The 16,676-nt window shown below is 51.0% G+C and overlaps 1 protein-coding gene across 1 annotated transcript; it reads left to right on the top strand.

The window, feature by feature from the left end:
• Positions 1–3,334: 3,334 nt before the first annotated feature.
• On the top strand, positions 3,335–16,585 carry SHH (sonic hedgehog signaling molecule). Its single transcript, XM_074899922.1, has 3 exons — positions 3,335–3,854; positions 8,644–8,905; positions 12,499–16,585. The coding sequence occupies exons 1-3, from the start codon at positions 3,546–3,548 to the stop codon at positions 13,203–13,205; spliced, it is 1,278 nt and encodes a 425-aa protein (XP_074756023.1). The 5' UTR covers positions 3,335–3,545; the 3' UTR covers positions 13,206–16,585.
• The last annotated feature ends 91 nt before the right edge of the window (positions 16,586–16,676 follow it).

The raw sequence follows: 16,676 nt of genomic DNA, 5'->3' as shown, positions 1-16,676 counted from the left end.
ACAACAGCAAGAAAAATAGGACTCCCTGATATCAATGGTAGATGATCCTAGGACTGTGGTGTTTGATGCACCTGGGAGGACGAGGGGTCTGGATGACCCAAGGGGCTCCCCACCATCCCACCAGGGCTTTGGGGCCTAACAGAGAGCCTGGTGGCAGCTCCTAGAAGGACCTGGCCCTGTGGGCAGGGTTAGTGGAGCAAGTGAGTCTGCACTCTGGGGCCTTGCCTGGCACCCTCACCCCGGGCAGTCCTGAAGGGACCCTGGGGGCTGCTCCCCATGGGGGCAGCAGTAGCTTTGGTTTGTGGTGGCATGGGCAGAGGGGTGCAGAGCATCCCACTTCCCCCTAGAAGACTGGGACAGCCCCAACATCCCTCTCCAGTCAGCAGAAGAGAGGCCTGCTGGTTTGGGGGCAATGGGACATAACATTGATTTTTATCATCCATGGGCAAGGAATTAATCCCTCTGAAAAAGTCATCAGTGCCAAACTGGTGGCTGTTGTTGCCTGAGTGTGAATGAGGGCAGGGATGGGTGTGGGTCAAGCACTGATGCTCCTCTGACAGCACTGAGCTGGGGCTGATGGGTGCCTGTGCTGGCGATGCCAGGGACCAGGAACGGGTCACCCATCGGACGGAAACGTGCTGCGGTGTCTTTTCCCGTTGGTGTGAGTCGGGGCGGGGGGGAGGGGGATTTGGGGGTATTTTTTCCCAGCAGCTGTGGCATTTAAAGGAAAAAAAAAAAAAAAAAAAAAAAAAGAAGCAAAGAAAAGAAAAGAAAAGAAAAAGAAAAGCTTAACGTGGGTAGGAGAGGCAGGGCGCATCCCGGAGGCCCGGGGAGCGGCGGGGCGGGCGGACAGGCGGGAGCAGCGGCCCGGTTCCCCCCGGCTCACCCCGGCTCCCCCCGGCTCCCCCCTCCCTGCTCCCGGCGGGGCCGCGGCCAGCTCCAGCCTGCGCTGAAACTGAGCAGACCCTCCCCGCACCCCCCAGCTCTGCTTTCTTTCACATCTAATTTGATAGGAGGGTGATTTCAAGCTTCCCACAGTTACAACTTTTCTTGATTTCTCCCTTTGCCGCCCCCCCCCCCCCTCCCGCGCATTTATTACTTGCATTTAATTAATTCCTTCTTTGCGTTTCCTTTCCTGTTAATCTTTGGGTGACTGCTTTGTACATATGGCAATCTGATAATGAGGGAGTTTATCCTTATGCTCTATACTTCTTCATTGCGATGTCCACTCGTCTAGAGCCTGGGATATCGATCATCTTTCCTTGGGGAGGGGGACAAGGTAAGAGGGGTGATAAAAGATTTGCAGTATCCCACACCATTAAGAATAGCTTTTATTCCTTGGCACTGTTTAATCAACTGTTATATCAAGTCATGCTGTTTAAGCAACCACATCAAAAGAACATACCCTCTTTTGTATAAATTATATATTCCTTGTATCTGTCTTCTCACATGCACACAGACGGGGAGATAAAACTTAAGTTTGTTTTTTAATAGCATGAAGCAGGTATTTAGCTGTTACACAACTTGTTTCTTTAAGTAAGTTGGTTGATAAAAACCTAGAAGCCAAGCTGCTGACTTTCTAACTTTTTACCCATTCCCAAGTCAAAACTCCTTAATTTAAAGCTCGGAAAGACAAATCAGTGATTCACTGAAAATATAAAAAGAAACATAATTAGCAGAAGAAAAGTACAGGCTGAAAAAGAGGGAAGAGCACCAGTTCGAGTCAATGTGAGCGCTTCGGATCACTTCTTTCGGCTATTTTCTAAAGTTTGCTTTAAAAGACCACTTTGTCCCTTGAAAAGTCCGTGCTGTCCTGCTTGTTACAGTTTACGGATATACAACTCTTTTACCACTTAAAAACTAATTTTAAAGTCAATTTTCACATGGTTTAAGTTGATTACGACTCAGCTCGATGTCACAGACCGGAAAACTCCCATATAATTGCTCGCCCCAAAGAGCTTTTTTTTTTTTTTTTTTTTTTTTTTTTTCTTAAAAAACCCGCTTAAATAAAGTTGGGGGGGTTTGTTTTTCTGAGAGAGTGGACTTTGAATTGCTTCAGCATGTTGTCCTGACATTTTTAAAAACTCCTGAAAGTTTCTAGATCCTAGGACAAATTGTATTTTCTCTGGAGCAAAAGTAGATGAGCTCTTTACAGGCAGAGAAATGTTTGTTCATATGGGACCCTGCTTTTCTGTCTAACCTGCTCTATCAGCCCCATCTCTGCAATTTTGCTCGTCTCTCATCACCTTTGTCTGATTAGTAGCTTTTGGAGATCGGGATAAAGACATCACTTGCCACGCTGCATGAGATAACAATTAATTTAACATTAAACTTATCCCCTTTCCATTCACTTTGCTTGGATCGATCTCTGTTAATTGTGTTTGCGGATGCTTTCAACACTATGCTTTTCTTAAAAACTTAATGACACCCCGCAAGGAGGTGTAAGACTCTAAAACGCTCCTCTTCGACTTCGACCAAAGAGACAAAGAATATAGCCCCAGCGTGCTCAAGAGACCATCTATTTTTAATCAGTTGACTTTTCATGCACTTCTGAAGATACAACATTATTTTAAACTGGGTGATACTCCTGGTTATATTTTAAAGGGGGGAAGAAAAAGTGTCATTTAGATCTCTTCACATTGCAGTTGTGTGCCACAGCAGTCAGACACGCTGATTTCATATAACTGCCGCCTCGCGTCAGACTTACTTGTTTCTGCCTTTAAAGTAGTCATTTATCAGCTAAAAGGCAAGTGTGTTTAAAAAATGCGTGTCTTTAGGAGGGAGATCAACCTCCCTTTTCAGGAGGAAGAAACCTGTTACAAAGCCAGTTAGGTGGGTGTGCTCTCAAATGGCATTATTCCCCCCCTGGGCATTAATATTTCCCCAATACTTTTCTATTTGCACGGCTCCCCGATAATTCGACATTTTATTTAACCGCAACTGCCCTTAGAAACTTGTCTTGCACTGAGCCAGCCTGCTAATCTTTTTTTCCCCCCCCTCTTTCACAGAGGCATCTGTTCCTCTTGCTGACAAATGTACCATTCTGCCAAGAAAGTTTTTGAAAAAAAAAAAAAAACCAACAAAAAAAAAAACAGCGTGTAATTGATGTTATCCCAAGAAAGCGCGATCTCCACCCCTCTCAGCTCCAAGCCCTTCAGGTAAAAGGAAAAAAAAAAAAAAAAAATCTTTCAAGAATTTGTTGCCTTTTTGAGGGTTAAAACATCAGAAGACAAGCTTGTCTCGCCTTGGCCAATCAGCTCTCGGCCCTGGCAGCTATAATATAGAACTAAAGGCAGACTCCTCTCACAAGCGTCTTGCTTTGCTACCATTAAAATCAGACCCTTTTTTGTCTCTCGATTGCTGTCTCCCGACCAAACTCCGATGTGTTCCGTTATCAGCGACCTAAAGCCTGCCATTCCAGCACCTGTCTTGCTAGGGATCGGTGGATAGTATACGATTCAGAAAGCAGACAAGGACATAGGAGGAGAGAGAGCTCTAGAGACAGCCAGGGATAGGCACAGAGAGCTTTGAAGTAATTGGATTCAATGGACGAAATGCTGCTGTTGACAAGAATTCTCTTGGTGGGCTTCATCTGCGCTCTTTTAGTCTCCTCTGGGCTGACTTGTGGACCAGGCAGGGGCATTGGAAAAAGGAGACACCCCAAAAAGCTGACCCCTTTAGCCTATAAGCAGTTTATTCCCAATGTGGCAGAGAAGACCCTAGGGGCCAGTGGAAGATATGAAGGGAAGATCACAAGAAACTCCGAGAGATTTAAAGAACTAACCCCAAATTACAACCCTGACATTATTTTTAAGGATGAAGAGAACACGGGAGCTGACAGACTGATGACTCAGGTAGAGCCACAGAGATACCTGTATTTGTGTTTGTTAACCTCTCTGAGCAATCCTAAAGGACGCATCTGTCTTAGTATTTTTGAAAGCCCCCCCTTTTCCCTCTCCCCCTCCTCCCCCCGCCCCTCCAAACTCGGCTAGTTTCCCCCATTGAATGTAAATACCATCTATCCAGACAAGTTAGCCGGGGCTGGAGCTGGAGCTATCTAGATGTTTGGTGGGGGAATCTGTGTGATACAGTCATTACCGTGCCATGGCGTTCCCTGTAACTTGGTTAGAGCTTGCTGTTTGCATTTGTCCCCAAGGATGCACTTTGATCAAACGAATTGCATACAGCTCAGAGGACCCCAAGTGTATAGTGACCGCCAGGCCACTCACTCATTATTACAAACGTAGTCCTCGGTTGCTACGCCTGCTGACTTGATTCTTTAATATCTATTTCATTTCATTTCTCCCCCCCCCTTCATTTCATTTTAGCCGTCATTATTATTATTTTTTTCCCTCGCGAGCATATTCTAAATTTAGTAGGCATGCAGTCGTGCACTCACAAAAGGCAGCTGAAGCCGGATCGACCATTCCTCTCCTGATTCCGTATTATATAGCTCGTATTGCAATACCATCATTTGCAATTGTGCCCATCAGAGCGTAAATATATTGATATTTCTTTAAGGATGCTCGCCACCAATGCTCTGGTACTTCCATAGGGGAGGGACTTGCAACTTATCGGCATTGCATCACCTTCTGTTTTAAAAAATCTGATGGCACAAGGTTTACAACTGGGTAAATATTGGATCTCGGGTGGAATCAGATTGCGGAACCATTTTATGGAAAAAAAAAAAAAAGAAAGAAAAAAAAAAAGAGCGAGAGAGAGAACCTCTCCGAGAGTCACCTCATAATTATTATTCATGCTCAATAGAGAGCTCGGTGAAGTCAATTGCTCTGCCAATCCCGGAGTTTCTGAAACTACATGCGATCTAGACACTGGAAATGGGTTTCCTCCAAATATAGGTCAACAGCGCTTTTTTAATATTAATACATTTAAGCCCCACCTTCAGTGCTAGAACAGGAATCGCCTGGAAGGACTAGGCGGGGAGTGGACGCGGGGAAGGGGGGTGTGGGGTGGAATTTCCCAAACTCTCCCCGTTCCTCGGCCTGATTTTCCGCACGTTTGCCGGATCTCCCGGGGCGAGGGACCGGCGGCCGCCACCATCTCCTCCCGACCACCTTAAATCGCACCGTACCTCCGAGCGCGGCGGCGCGCTTCTGCCCGCCCGCCCGCCCCTGCCCCGCGCAGGGCTGCGGAGCGGCGCGGAGCGGCGCGGAGCAGAGCGGCGGGCGGAGCGCGTCCGGCTGCGCACCCGCGGTCCTCCGCCCTCGCTGCCCCCGGTGCGAGGCGTGTGCGAGTCAGCCGCATCTCTCGCATTTTCAGCTCCACTTACTCTCCTCGCGTATCGATCGCGGCGGGTCGGGTTTCACCCTTCCCTCCGCAGCCCGGCGGCGGCGGCGGCGGCTCCGCGGGTGAGGGGCTCCCGCCGGGGCACGGCGCATCCCTCCCTGCGCGGCTGCGCCCGTGCGTGTGCGCGACGGAGCGGAGCGGAGCGGGGCGAGGGGGGAGCCGGGGGCCGGTTCGGAGAGGTGGACTGCGAGCGGGGGGCGGCCTGCGGGCTGACCCCGGCCCCGCGGCTCTCCCGGGGCACGCCGCGCCGGCTACGCGGCTGGCCGCGCTCGCTGCATTAGCTGGCAGCATCTGAACTCCTGACCTTCTGTCAACTTCCCTCAGACGAACGAAACGAAAACAAATACTTTTTTTTTTTTTTTTTCCCTCCCCCTCCTCCTTCAGTGCTTATTCCCGTGCCCTAGACACAAAGCGGGGAGGTGGGCTGAGGGCAGCGGGGACGGGGAGGCCGCAACGCCGGTACCCGGCGGCAAAGAGGGCAGCGAGGTGGGGGACCCAGCCAGGCTCCGGCGGCCCCCGGCGGGGCAGGGAACGGGCAAGCGGAGCGAGGATGGGGAGCGGGCGGAGGGGCCGCCCCTGCCCACCCGGGCCCGGGCACGGCAGCGCCCCGAGGTGCCTTCCTGCCGCCCGCCTCCCTGCCTTGCTTTTCTCTCCTTCCCTCTCTCCCTCGGCCAGCAAGTTCTCGTTAAATCCCCGCCTTGAAACGCCTGCTTCGGGAGCCCTTCAACCATGGAGAGATCTTCCCTGAACAGAATCGTTAAACTTGCAGCAGAGTTGCCGAATGCATTAGCCGCTAGTTAATATTAACTCCAGACGTGGAGGGGAGGGGGGGGGGGAACGCAAACAGAGGTAGGTAAGTCAGGTTCTCAACTTTGCAGGTGACAACAGCAGTTTGCTGAAGGCTCCCCCCTTCCTCCCCTCCCTCCCCCCCACCCCAGCCATTGGCTGGATTCGGAGGAGAGATAAGGAGGCCAGGTCAGTATGATAAAGCTGGAATTTGTATGAAATAAAATAGCAATCTCGTGTAATGCAGGCACACAACCGGTGCGTGATGTGAGGAATTTAGAGATCAACTTGGCATTTAGGAAGCCCACCAGGTTGTTTACACTGACAGGTACCTGTTAAGTGTTTCCTTCAAGCAATTCATTTGTGAAGAGATTAGGAGCTGGCAGGAGAGGGCTTGTTGAACAACTTTGCCTCCACACAAAGCGTTAGTGGAGGCAGCCCTGCTGAGCTTCACGGTGGCTGAACAGAATTGGGCTTGATTTGTGGCACACGACCCAATGAATTAATAAATAGTCTGGGCTTCACGGCTTTTGACTCCGACAATCCAGCTCAGGCAGTATAAAAGGGAGGAAAGTCCTTTAGGAGGTCGTTTCTTCCTTATTTCCCCTGAAGGCGGGAGCTGATGCTGGCAGGGCCGGAGCGGCAAGAGCCCCTCGGCGCTGCCCGCACCGCTGCCCGCACCGCTGCCCGCCCGTCTCTCTGCGCCCGCTGCCTCCCGTGCGCTGCGGCGGGACGAGACATCGCCGTGCCGGGCAGGGCTGCCGCCTTATCACTGCCTGACAGGTTTGATCCTTCGCCCCCTTCTCCCTGTAAATCAGTGGAGGAGCGTATCCATCCTCTCAGGTGTGCGAGGGAGAGGGGCGCGGTGTGGGGGGGTTGGGAATCAAACTCAACTTCCTTGTGCTGCTGTGCTTTGCTGCCGGGAAGGGTGCCGAAACCCAAACACCCGGCTCTTCCCATAAAACGGTAGGCCAGGGAGTCCAAAGTGAGCTCACAATTGCGTTTTATATCTAACGGGGACATGTGTATTGCTGGAATTGATTTTTATGGCTGTTGATAGACACACGGGAACTTTCCTGTTGAGCAACCTTGTCACGTCCCTAAAAGTAGCGTCGTCGGGATAATGGAGGGGCTTTGCCGTTCTGGGAGCTGTGAAGGGGGCCTTTGCGGTCTGTTACTGGGCATACTGGGAGCACACTGGGGAGAATGGTCCTGCAGAAGGCCAAGCATCCCAGCCAGGCCAGCAAAAGTGAGGGAAGAGCAGCTTACTGCATCCCGCCGTGGCTTTAATCCACACCGTGCATATCCACGAGGTATTTTCCTCTCAAAAAGGGGGGGGGAAAGTTGGCAACGTGTGTGTTTCTAGCTCTGCACTTTTAGTCAAGCGCTTTTCAAGCTTTCGGTGCTGATTTCCTATTTCTGGGGGACTGCCAGTCCTTTTCCCCTACCGCCGGCGTGTTGATTCCCCCACTTGTCTAAGACAGGAATCCCACTGCGCCCCCCGGCCCCCGACTTTCAGGGCTTAATTTAGAGCTCGCCCCTCTCCACCGCTGCAGCCCCCCCTTCCCCCCTTCCCCAGCCCCCCTCATTTGCTCGGTCCCCGCAGCCCCCCTGTGCTGCAGGGCCCGGTTCAGCCCCGGGGAAGGCCGGTGGATCCGGAGGGGCGATGGAAAAACCTGTAGTGCTTCTCCACGGAGTTGGAAACGTTTCACTCCACACAAAGGGTCTCCTAGCTTGCCTAGCATCCCTGCTTCTCTTAACTTCCCTCCTCGGCCCTCCCTTGCTTTTCATCTTCCCACTAAGAGCTATATTATTGTATGGATTTGCTCGGCTTTGTAGGCGAGCGCCGATGTATGTTTGAAGCGGAGTGAATGCTCCAGCCCGTGCTGCTTTGAGGGCTCTAATGAGTGATGGGCGAAGGGAGAGAAAAACACCCGCACCCCTCCCTCCAGCACATAAAGGCTGTTAACATGTATTGAGACCCCTTTCAACACAGAATTAAGCTGAAAAGACCCGGAGAGACATTCCGGGGGGGAATCTGTGACTCCGAGATACATGGCGAGTGTTTGTTCTCGGCAAAAACTTTGCTTTCGGGAAGGGGACAGGGCACTTAGCGGCAGGAATTTGCTCCGTGCAGGTGGCTTTGAACCGACACACTCACACCTCAGCGCCGGTCATGGGGCGGGGGGGTCCCCCTGTCCCTGCGGCAGGTGCCGGCGGAGGGGCCGGCTCCATCCCTGTGAGTCTTCGTGGTGCTTCACCCCCTCTTCCTCCTGTGTCCCCAAGCTTCGCCCCCCTCCTCCTCCTCCTCACCTGCCTTCCCGTTTCTCCCTGGCAGCGGGGGAGAAGATGCTCAGCCCTGGCTCGGCCCAGCCTGCGGCGCGTTTTGCCGGGGGGTGGAGGGGGGAGATGTCGCGCCGCCGATTTGGCTGAGGAGGGAGGGCAGAATGCGGCCCTGGGGGGGATAGATGGTAAATGGGGAAGGGGGGTCCGCCCCTGGCTGCAGCCCCCTCCGCAATGCGCTCTTCCCCCTGTGCCCGTATCCCGCAGCGCTGCAAGGACAAGCTGAACGCCCTGGCGATCTCGGTGATGAACCAGTGGCCCGGGGTGAAGCTGCGGGTGACCGAGGGCTGGGACGAGGACGGCCACCACTCCGAGGAGTCCCTGCACTACGAGGGCCGCGCCGTGGACATCACCACCTCGGACCGGGACCGGAGCAAGTACGGCATGCTGGCCCGCCTGGCCGTCGAGGCCGGCTTCGACTGGGTCTACTACGAGTCCAAGGCGCACATCCACTGCTCCGTCAAAGCAGGTGAGGCGGGCAGCCTGCCTACGGACACGTTGGGGGGGGGGGGGGACACACCTCCGGGCCGGGGCTCAGCCCCCCCGAGCTTTCTCCGCCTTGCCCGGTGTCTCCCGGGCTGCCTCCTCCCCGTCTCTGCAGGGTCCCCATCAGCCCTGCTCACCCCTTCGGGGCTCCTCCGGGGATGTGAAGCCCCCGAGGGCGTAGTCTACACCCCCCCCCCCCCCCCCTCCGCTCCCGCTTCTTAGTGATCCCGCCGGCGCAGGGGTGGGGGAAAAGAGGGGGAAGGGGGGGGAACGGGGGGGAACGGGGGGCGTTGGGGAACGGGGGAAAAAAAAAAAAAAAAAAAGGCCAACCAGCTGCAGCACTTTTTGACAGCACTTTTATTTGGGTGGTTTGCTTACCCAGCCTTCCCACGAGCGCTGCGCCGCAGCCACACACCCTTCTCCTCCCCCCCGTGGGATTTGCTGCTTTCCCCATCCAAAGAGCATGTTCAACACAAACACTAGTGGCCGTCTCCACTGGCTGCACGCCTTACTCACGATCTCTAATCTCCGAGTGGGAGCCGGCCAGGAAAATAAATAAGTAACGCGGTCCCCTGCCTTCTTCAGCGGAAGCCGCTAGGAAATTCCCAGATAGGGATACACACACATACAATTTTTTTTTTCCCTCCCCTGTGCTTACAACGCCACACGCTGTCTCAACCCGGGAACAGCTCGCAAGAAATCCCCGACTTGCTGAGTTCATTTTCTTGACACTTGACAATTTTTGGGGGGAGTGTCAGCCTCCTGCCCCCCGCCTCCCTCCACCTGGTGGCATAGCAGCTAAAGCACGTTTTAATAGCATCCTCTAGCACAGCAGCCAGCTGGAAGTGTCAAGGAACACTTGGTTGCAAAAGAAAATCATGGGCTTTCTTTAAATATAGCTGTTTGCTTCGAAACCAACAGCCTCACGGCAGGGAAAACAGCCTGGCTTTGCCATGCCTGCCTGCAAGAGGGGCTCAGCCCCCCCACTCCAGCTCGAGGATCCCCAGGGGCTAAGCCGAGGTAGCACCTCTCTTGGCCCATGTGGGCTTTGTCCTGCGAGCCTGCTACTGCTATTGTTCAGCTCCCGGGTCCTTTCTAGCCAAAAGGAGGCCCTGCAAAGCTGTCAGCCATGCAGTGATATGAAACATCCCTTTCAACTCAAAGATGGGCTTTACAGCGCAAGGTGTCCGATTGTGGCGCGCAATGACCTTAGCCCAAATGCACCCCCTAATCCACCCCCACGGGTATTTCATAGGAGAGGAGCAACCCCAAGCTGCTCATTGAGATTCGGCACACACGGGCTTGGGGGCAATATTTAGAGGGTGTCAGGCAGGGTCGTGTGACTGTACCACGCGGGCTGTAAGGGAGCAGGCTTGAATTCCACCCGCTCAGTCTGATTTCAAACTGTCCAAACCTCATTTCATGACAGAGCATCTTATGAGAAGATTAAACCCCATAATGCCAGGCAGGAAGATTCTTTATCTAGATCTCTGTTTGCAAAAAGTATGATCCCGGAGACTGGAATGCAAAGAAGAGTTCCCCCAAGGCTGAATTATTGTCACCAGGACAGAGGAGGGAGAGGCAGGGGTGGTAAAAGGGACATTGATAATGCGCTACAGCAAGTATTTAGAGCAAGCTTCTACATTTAAAATTCAAATACAGATCTTGAGTGCCTTGGAAAAGTGGCTCTGCTGTGCAAATAGTGCTTGGAAGGTCCTGGGTTTTTTGGAGAGTATGTGTGTGAATTGGCACATAGGGTTTCTGCACCTGAACAAATAGGGAGGGGGAGAAAAGGGGGGGAAGAAGCTGGGAAAAAAATGGAAGTGTCCTCTCTTCCAAGAGTGTCTGCATTTATTACATGAATCAGAATGACAATGCTGATCCTTTATTGGATTTTAATTAGAGAACCCAAACAAGCACTGCTCAAAGAAGCAGATTTTCACACCTCTGCCAATTCACTGGCATGTTTGTAGAGCTGCTACACTACTAGATCTATTCATCAAGTCCCTGAATATGCAAACAAAGCTCTAGCCAGACCTTTACCACCGGCTTGTAGGAAGGTGTAGTTTGCTAGCGGAGGGCTCCACATAAAGCACATAGCTTGTTTGTTGCCATGTCCTCCCTGAAGAGGCCTTGGAGATCTCGCTGCTTCATTTCTGAAGGAGAAGTGATAAAGTCATTAGCAAATCAATAACGGTCTAATTTTCACTCTTCCTGTCCTTCCTGAGAAAGTCATTAGGAGACACTCAAGGATTTATTTAAATCATAAGAGCTTCAGTACCAGCCACAGAGGCAAAATATAAAATCTGACTGCCTTTAGGAGATAAATCACCATGACTCTAATCTGGCATAGGGAGTAAGTGGGAGAAACCAGGGGAAGGCGAGGGAAGGATGAAGAATATCAACCGCTGTAGCAAAGACACTGGCTACTGTGACGTACCACAGACTACAACCCAATATATAGAAAATCAGAGTTTTCAGGAACACTGCAGAGTCCCTTGGTTAAGTCAGGGACCGGTCTGGAGGAGGCCAGAGCTCCTCTCCCACCGCCTTGCACGTGGCTGAGCTTCCAGAAAGGGGTTTGCAAGAGACAGTCTCAGAGCTATTTCTGCTTTCTTTAAACCTGCCATAGTTCCTCTTGGTAGCACTGGAAAGCAGCAGCAGCTGGCGACAGCATTTAGTGTCTAACTCCAAGAGCTGAAGGAGCTGAAGGAGGGATGTGCTTGAGTCTGGCATAGGTGTGGGGCTGCCTGGGAACCACACACCCTGGGACAGGAAACAATATCCTCCTTCCAGTGGGGTAGGAGAGACAAAGGAGATGATGCTGTTTTTTTGGAAAGAGGAACGAATTGGAGTGCTGGGGATGCCAGGCAGGGTGGTGGCATGTGCCTCAGCAGCCCCCGTGCCAAGCAGGAAGGCAGCAAGGGCTGGAGGCAGCATGGGGTCATGCACAGGGAGATGGAGAGGGGCTCAGGAGATCTAGGCTGTTGCTTTCCAGTGGGGTGATAGGCAAATTCATGTGCTCGTTGGGGTAAAGCCTTCTCCTGCTCTCTGCTGTCTGCTGCCCTAGATGGGCTCCTTGAATAAGAACATGAGCACCTCAAGTATTGTGAGCACAGACACTCGCCTAGAGGAGAAACCTCATCCCAGCAAAACTGCCTGGCTCTGAAAGTCTGCTAGTCGTCTGGCATCAGGTGTTGGTGCAGGGCAGACTGTGGTCAAGTGGGAAGCTCTTCCAGAAAAGATTTGTTCTGGAACAGCTTTCTCAGAGGAAATATCTTGGTCCATTGCCTCAATGAGAAAAAACACCCTTGTAACTCCTAACTCAGGGGAAGAAGCACCGGCTCAAATCTCAAATCTGGCAGGAGGAAAACTCTCTCTTGACCCTCTGAGTGCAAATGAGACACATTCGTAGATGAGAATGGAGGAATTTTGGAGGGGATTGAGGCTGCATCCTCCACTCGTGCCTCACGGGAAGGTTGGGGTGGCTGGGGAAGCAGCATGTCCCCTTGTGCCCCCATGCTGCGGCCTGGCAGGCGCCCCCTCTAACCCCTCTGTACCTCTCTCCTTGCACAGAAAACTCAGTGGCGGCCAAATCAGGTGGCTGCTTCCCTGGCTCAGCCACGGTGCACCTGGAGCAAGGCGGCACCAAGCTGGTGAAGGACCTGAGCCCTGGAGACCGGGTGCTGGTGGCCGACGCGGAGGGCCGGCTTCTCTACAGTGACTTCCTCGCTTTCCTTGACCGGGAGGATGGCTCCCACAAGCTTTTCTATGTCATCGAGACACGGCAGCCCCGGGCCCGGCTGTTGCTGACGGCTGCCCACCTCCTCTTCGTGGCCCCCCAACACAACCAGTCGCAGGTGGGGACCCCCAGCAGCCGGGCGCTCTTTGCCAGCCGCGTACGGCCAGGCCAACGGGTCTACGTGTTGGGCGAGGGTGGGCGGCAGCTTCTGCCGGCAGCCGTGCACAGCGTCTCACTGCGGGAGGAGGCTTCAGGGGCATACGCCCCACTCACCGCCCAGGGCACCATCCTCATCAACCGGGTGCTGGCCTCCTGCTATGCCGTCATCGAGGAGCACAGCTGGGCTCACTGGGCGTTCGCTCCCTTCCGCCTGCTCCAGGGGATGCTGGCTGCCCTCTGTCCCTCTGGCGGGGGGGCCCCAACGGGTGCCCCCACCAACCCCGGCATCCACTGGTACTCTCGCCTCCTCTACCGCATCGGCAGCTGGGTGCTGGATAGTGACTCTCTGCACCCACTGGGCATGGTGGTGCCGTCCAGCTGAGAGCATCCCACGCTGCACCAGCCACCCGCCAGCCTCCGAGGGAGAGACAGACACAGAGAGAGAGAGAGAGAGAGAGAGAGAGAGAAAGAGAAAGGAGAAAAAATGAGAAAAAAAAGAGAAAAACCTAAAAGAAAAAGAAAAAGAAAAAAAATTACATATTTTTAAAAGAGAGCACGGATTAAGACTTAAAAATAATAATAATAAAATAATAATAATTAAGTAGGACAGTCCAAAGTAGACTTTAAGGGAAACAAAGACCCCGGGAAATTCTGTTCCGTTTAGTTTATAAATATATATATATTTTTATTTGTTCTTTTGTTTCGTTGTTTTGTTTGTTGTTTGGTTTTTTTTTTCCTCCTCTCCTGGATATTTATTTCTTTGGTATTTTGAATAGATGTTTTAAATGATATGAACCGGACCTTCAAGAGCCTTAAATAGTTTCTTTGATAATTTATTATCATGTGAACTGTACTCACAGGGGAAAAAATTATTTTGTGAGGCCAAGCAAAACTGCGCAGAGTCTATTTTTCTACATGTCACGTGTGTCCTGACTTTCAGAAAGCAAAATTCTGTACTTTCCCATCTCTCCATTACATTGCTCCTTCATTTCAGCAAGTCTAAAAATCAAGTAAACACACAAAAAAAGACAAACTTCATGGGGGTCCGTAAATTATATTTTTATACACAGAATTGTAAATTAGATTTTTTTGAGAGATCAATACTTAACTGAATCACATTTCGTTTTTTGAAATAGTGTAAAATATGAGAATATATTATTTTAATTTAAATAGCTTCAAATGTAATGTCATTTCCTGTATTGTTTTCCATGTTTTGCTTTGTAAAAACACCATTTGGCCACGTTCATGGAAGTCAAGACTGTTACACAAACTTTTTATTTGAAAAAACCGTAAGAAACTTTGTTATTTTTAACTTCAAAAAAAAAATTTATTAGAAAATAATATTTTTTAAAAAGCGCACATGGCGGCAATTCTGTGACGATGGAGACGGTAGTTTGTACAGAGGAGAGAAAAGGATGTTTTGCATTAATAAATTGAGAAATAACTGCTGTAAATTTACTAAAATGTATTTTTGAATATTTTGTAATAGTTTTAATAGTTTTATAGAAATAAAATGTGCCATGCACAGTCTGGTTAGAATATAATAACTAAGAGTTCCTGGTGCATCCCATTTTTTTTTTTCCTTTTTGCTTATTGGTTTAGGAAACATGATCCCTAAAGGAGTGCCCATTATTTTATTTAGATGTGTTGCTTATAACTTTTAATTTTGGTACTTTAATTAAGGAAACAAATCCATCACATCCGCGCGTAACCTGGAATCTCTTGTACTAACAGTAGAACCTCACTTATTTGCACGAGTGACCGGGAGATGCGGTTTCCCTTTGCTGGAGCCCTGGCTCCCCGTCCACCTCCCAGCCTGGTCTGGAGACCATAGACAGCTCTTAAAATTGATTTCTGAGGGTGCTAAATCAAGTTTGCCCTTTGAAGCGTATTAATCTGAAGACAGGCAGCTGCCTTCACCTTGTGGTGGCACCATGATTTTAATTGGCTTTAATTTGGGTGTCCAGAAGATTGAAATCTGGGGTAGAGACACTGACTTTGGTAAATTAACTGGGATTCATGTGGCTTGATGCTGGAAGAAGGAGGTGGCCACCAGATTTCACTGGCCATCTTGCCTGAGTAACAATGTGGGGCTTGGGGCTACCAAGAAAAGAACAAATCACCCTTTGCAAAACAAAAGAAAGGGATAAAAATGTGTTCATTTATTCTGAGATGTTCCTTAGCTGTAATGCATCAGAGTTTGCCCTGAGCCACTGATGGGTGAACATATTGGAGATGTGTTTTAGGAGCCGAGTGGTGGGGCCAGTGCTGCATCCCCTGCCTGGTCCCAGCCCCAAGCCCCACCGAGGGGCTCACTCTTGCCGGGTGCTGATGAGTGAGGTTCTGCTGCGCTGCGTGCTCCTCCCTGGAGGGTTTCCAGGATCCCTTTAAAAATTTTGCAAAACATTATGTGTGCGTGTGTGTGCGCGCATCTGCGACAGGACCGTGCCAGAGGGAGCTTTCCTTGAATGTCTTCTCACCTTTTCTTTGGTTTCCATTACTCGCTGGTCTAGGATGTTCATCTGTTGGGCAGTCTTTTGCTCCAGAGACGCAGCCACGTCCTCCGCCTGGATGGACGGCAGCTCCAGGTGGCCTCCTGGGATGTCCTTGCCTGGTGCCACCTCCTAGAGAGTGTAGACCATGCTCTTTCACACTGAAAGCCTGGGAGTTTCTGGAGCAGGAGCTGGTGGCTGAGACCCAGGCACAAGCACCCCTGTGTCAAGCCCTAACAGATGTATGTGGTCTCTCCTTCCCGGCAGCTTCTAGTCCAGAGCCACTTCCACTCTCCAAAGCTTGGACATGGCCAGGGTGGTGAGATTTCGATGTGACCACCAGCATGCTGCAGCGCCCATGTGGACTGATGGGATAAGAACCAAGCCACTTTAATGCCCACATGGTGTGGGGCATTGCAGGGGACTGTGGACTGCCTGGTGGGTGCCGGGGACCTGCTGCCCGCCCTGGCTCGGACTCTGTCATCTCCATGTCTTTGGGGGCTGCTGGGGTGTTGAGAGCTGCAAACATGGCTGGTTCGAGGCATGTAAAAATGTGATCGTGGAACAAATGAGTCTCTACTGTAAGAGTCTGGCCTTCATACGCAGTGTCTGGGCATCTCAGCTCTCTTACACCTGTCTCTGACTGGCAGCTGACATTTTGTAAAGCCTTTACACTCTAAAAACAACCATGTTGAAGCCCACCTTCTCCAGAGGTCATGTGGTGGAGGTGTTTAGGGATGTCAGTGATCAAATGTAGAGCCGTTGTCCTGGGGGCCTCAATCTAAATTATAACTGAGATGAAAAAGACCCATTAGACCAGAGTCCATGCTTGTGTCAGGGTAGGGTACGTGACCCGGTAGGGCATATCAGATATTGTTGCATTCAATCTTCACCGAAAGGCCAAGGCAAGCTCAGAGCTTTGTGGTGTGAGAGAAGCTAAGATGCTGTCTTATACTAGGATCAACAAGTTTCACCAAGTAAAGAAATTCTGTGCTGTGTTCTCCATCACACGTATTTCAAGTGACTGTACGCCTCCCTCTCACCATATATTTATTACATCTCTTCCTTTGGCGCCTCACATCTGGATCACCTCTCCGTGGTATGCATTAGAAGTGCTTTGTTAGATGGACCGATCCAACCTATAGCTACAGCTCTCGTATGAAGGATGTACTGTCATAACATTGTGCAAAATGTCTAGGAGACGTCACCATCCATTTTCAGGGTCCAAGTATGGCAATAGTTTGTATAAAATGTACACATAGTGGTGGCTACAGAATAGTTTATGACTAAATACATATCTATTACTGTTAAAATAATGTATAAGAATGTACTTGAAGCTATTATCTTTGTGCTCTGTTGTC

This window comes from Athene noctua, chromosome 2 (genome assembly GCF_965140245.1).
Source record: "Athene noctua chromosome 2, bAthNoc1.hap1.1, whole genome shotgun sequence".
NCBI lineage: Eukaryota > Metazoa > Chordata > Aves > Strigiformes > Strigidae > Athene > Athene noctua.
Note: the sequence above shows the minus strand (reverse complement) of the source record. Positions and strands in the feature narration are given on the sequence as shown.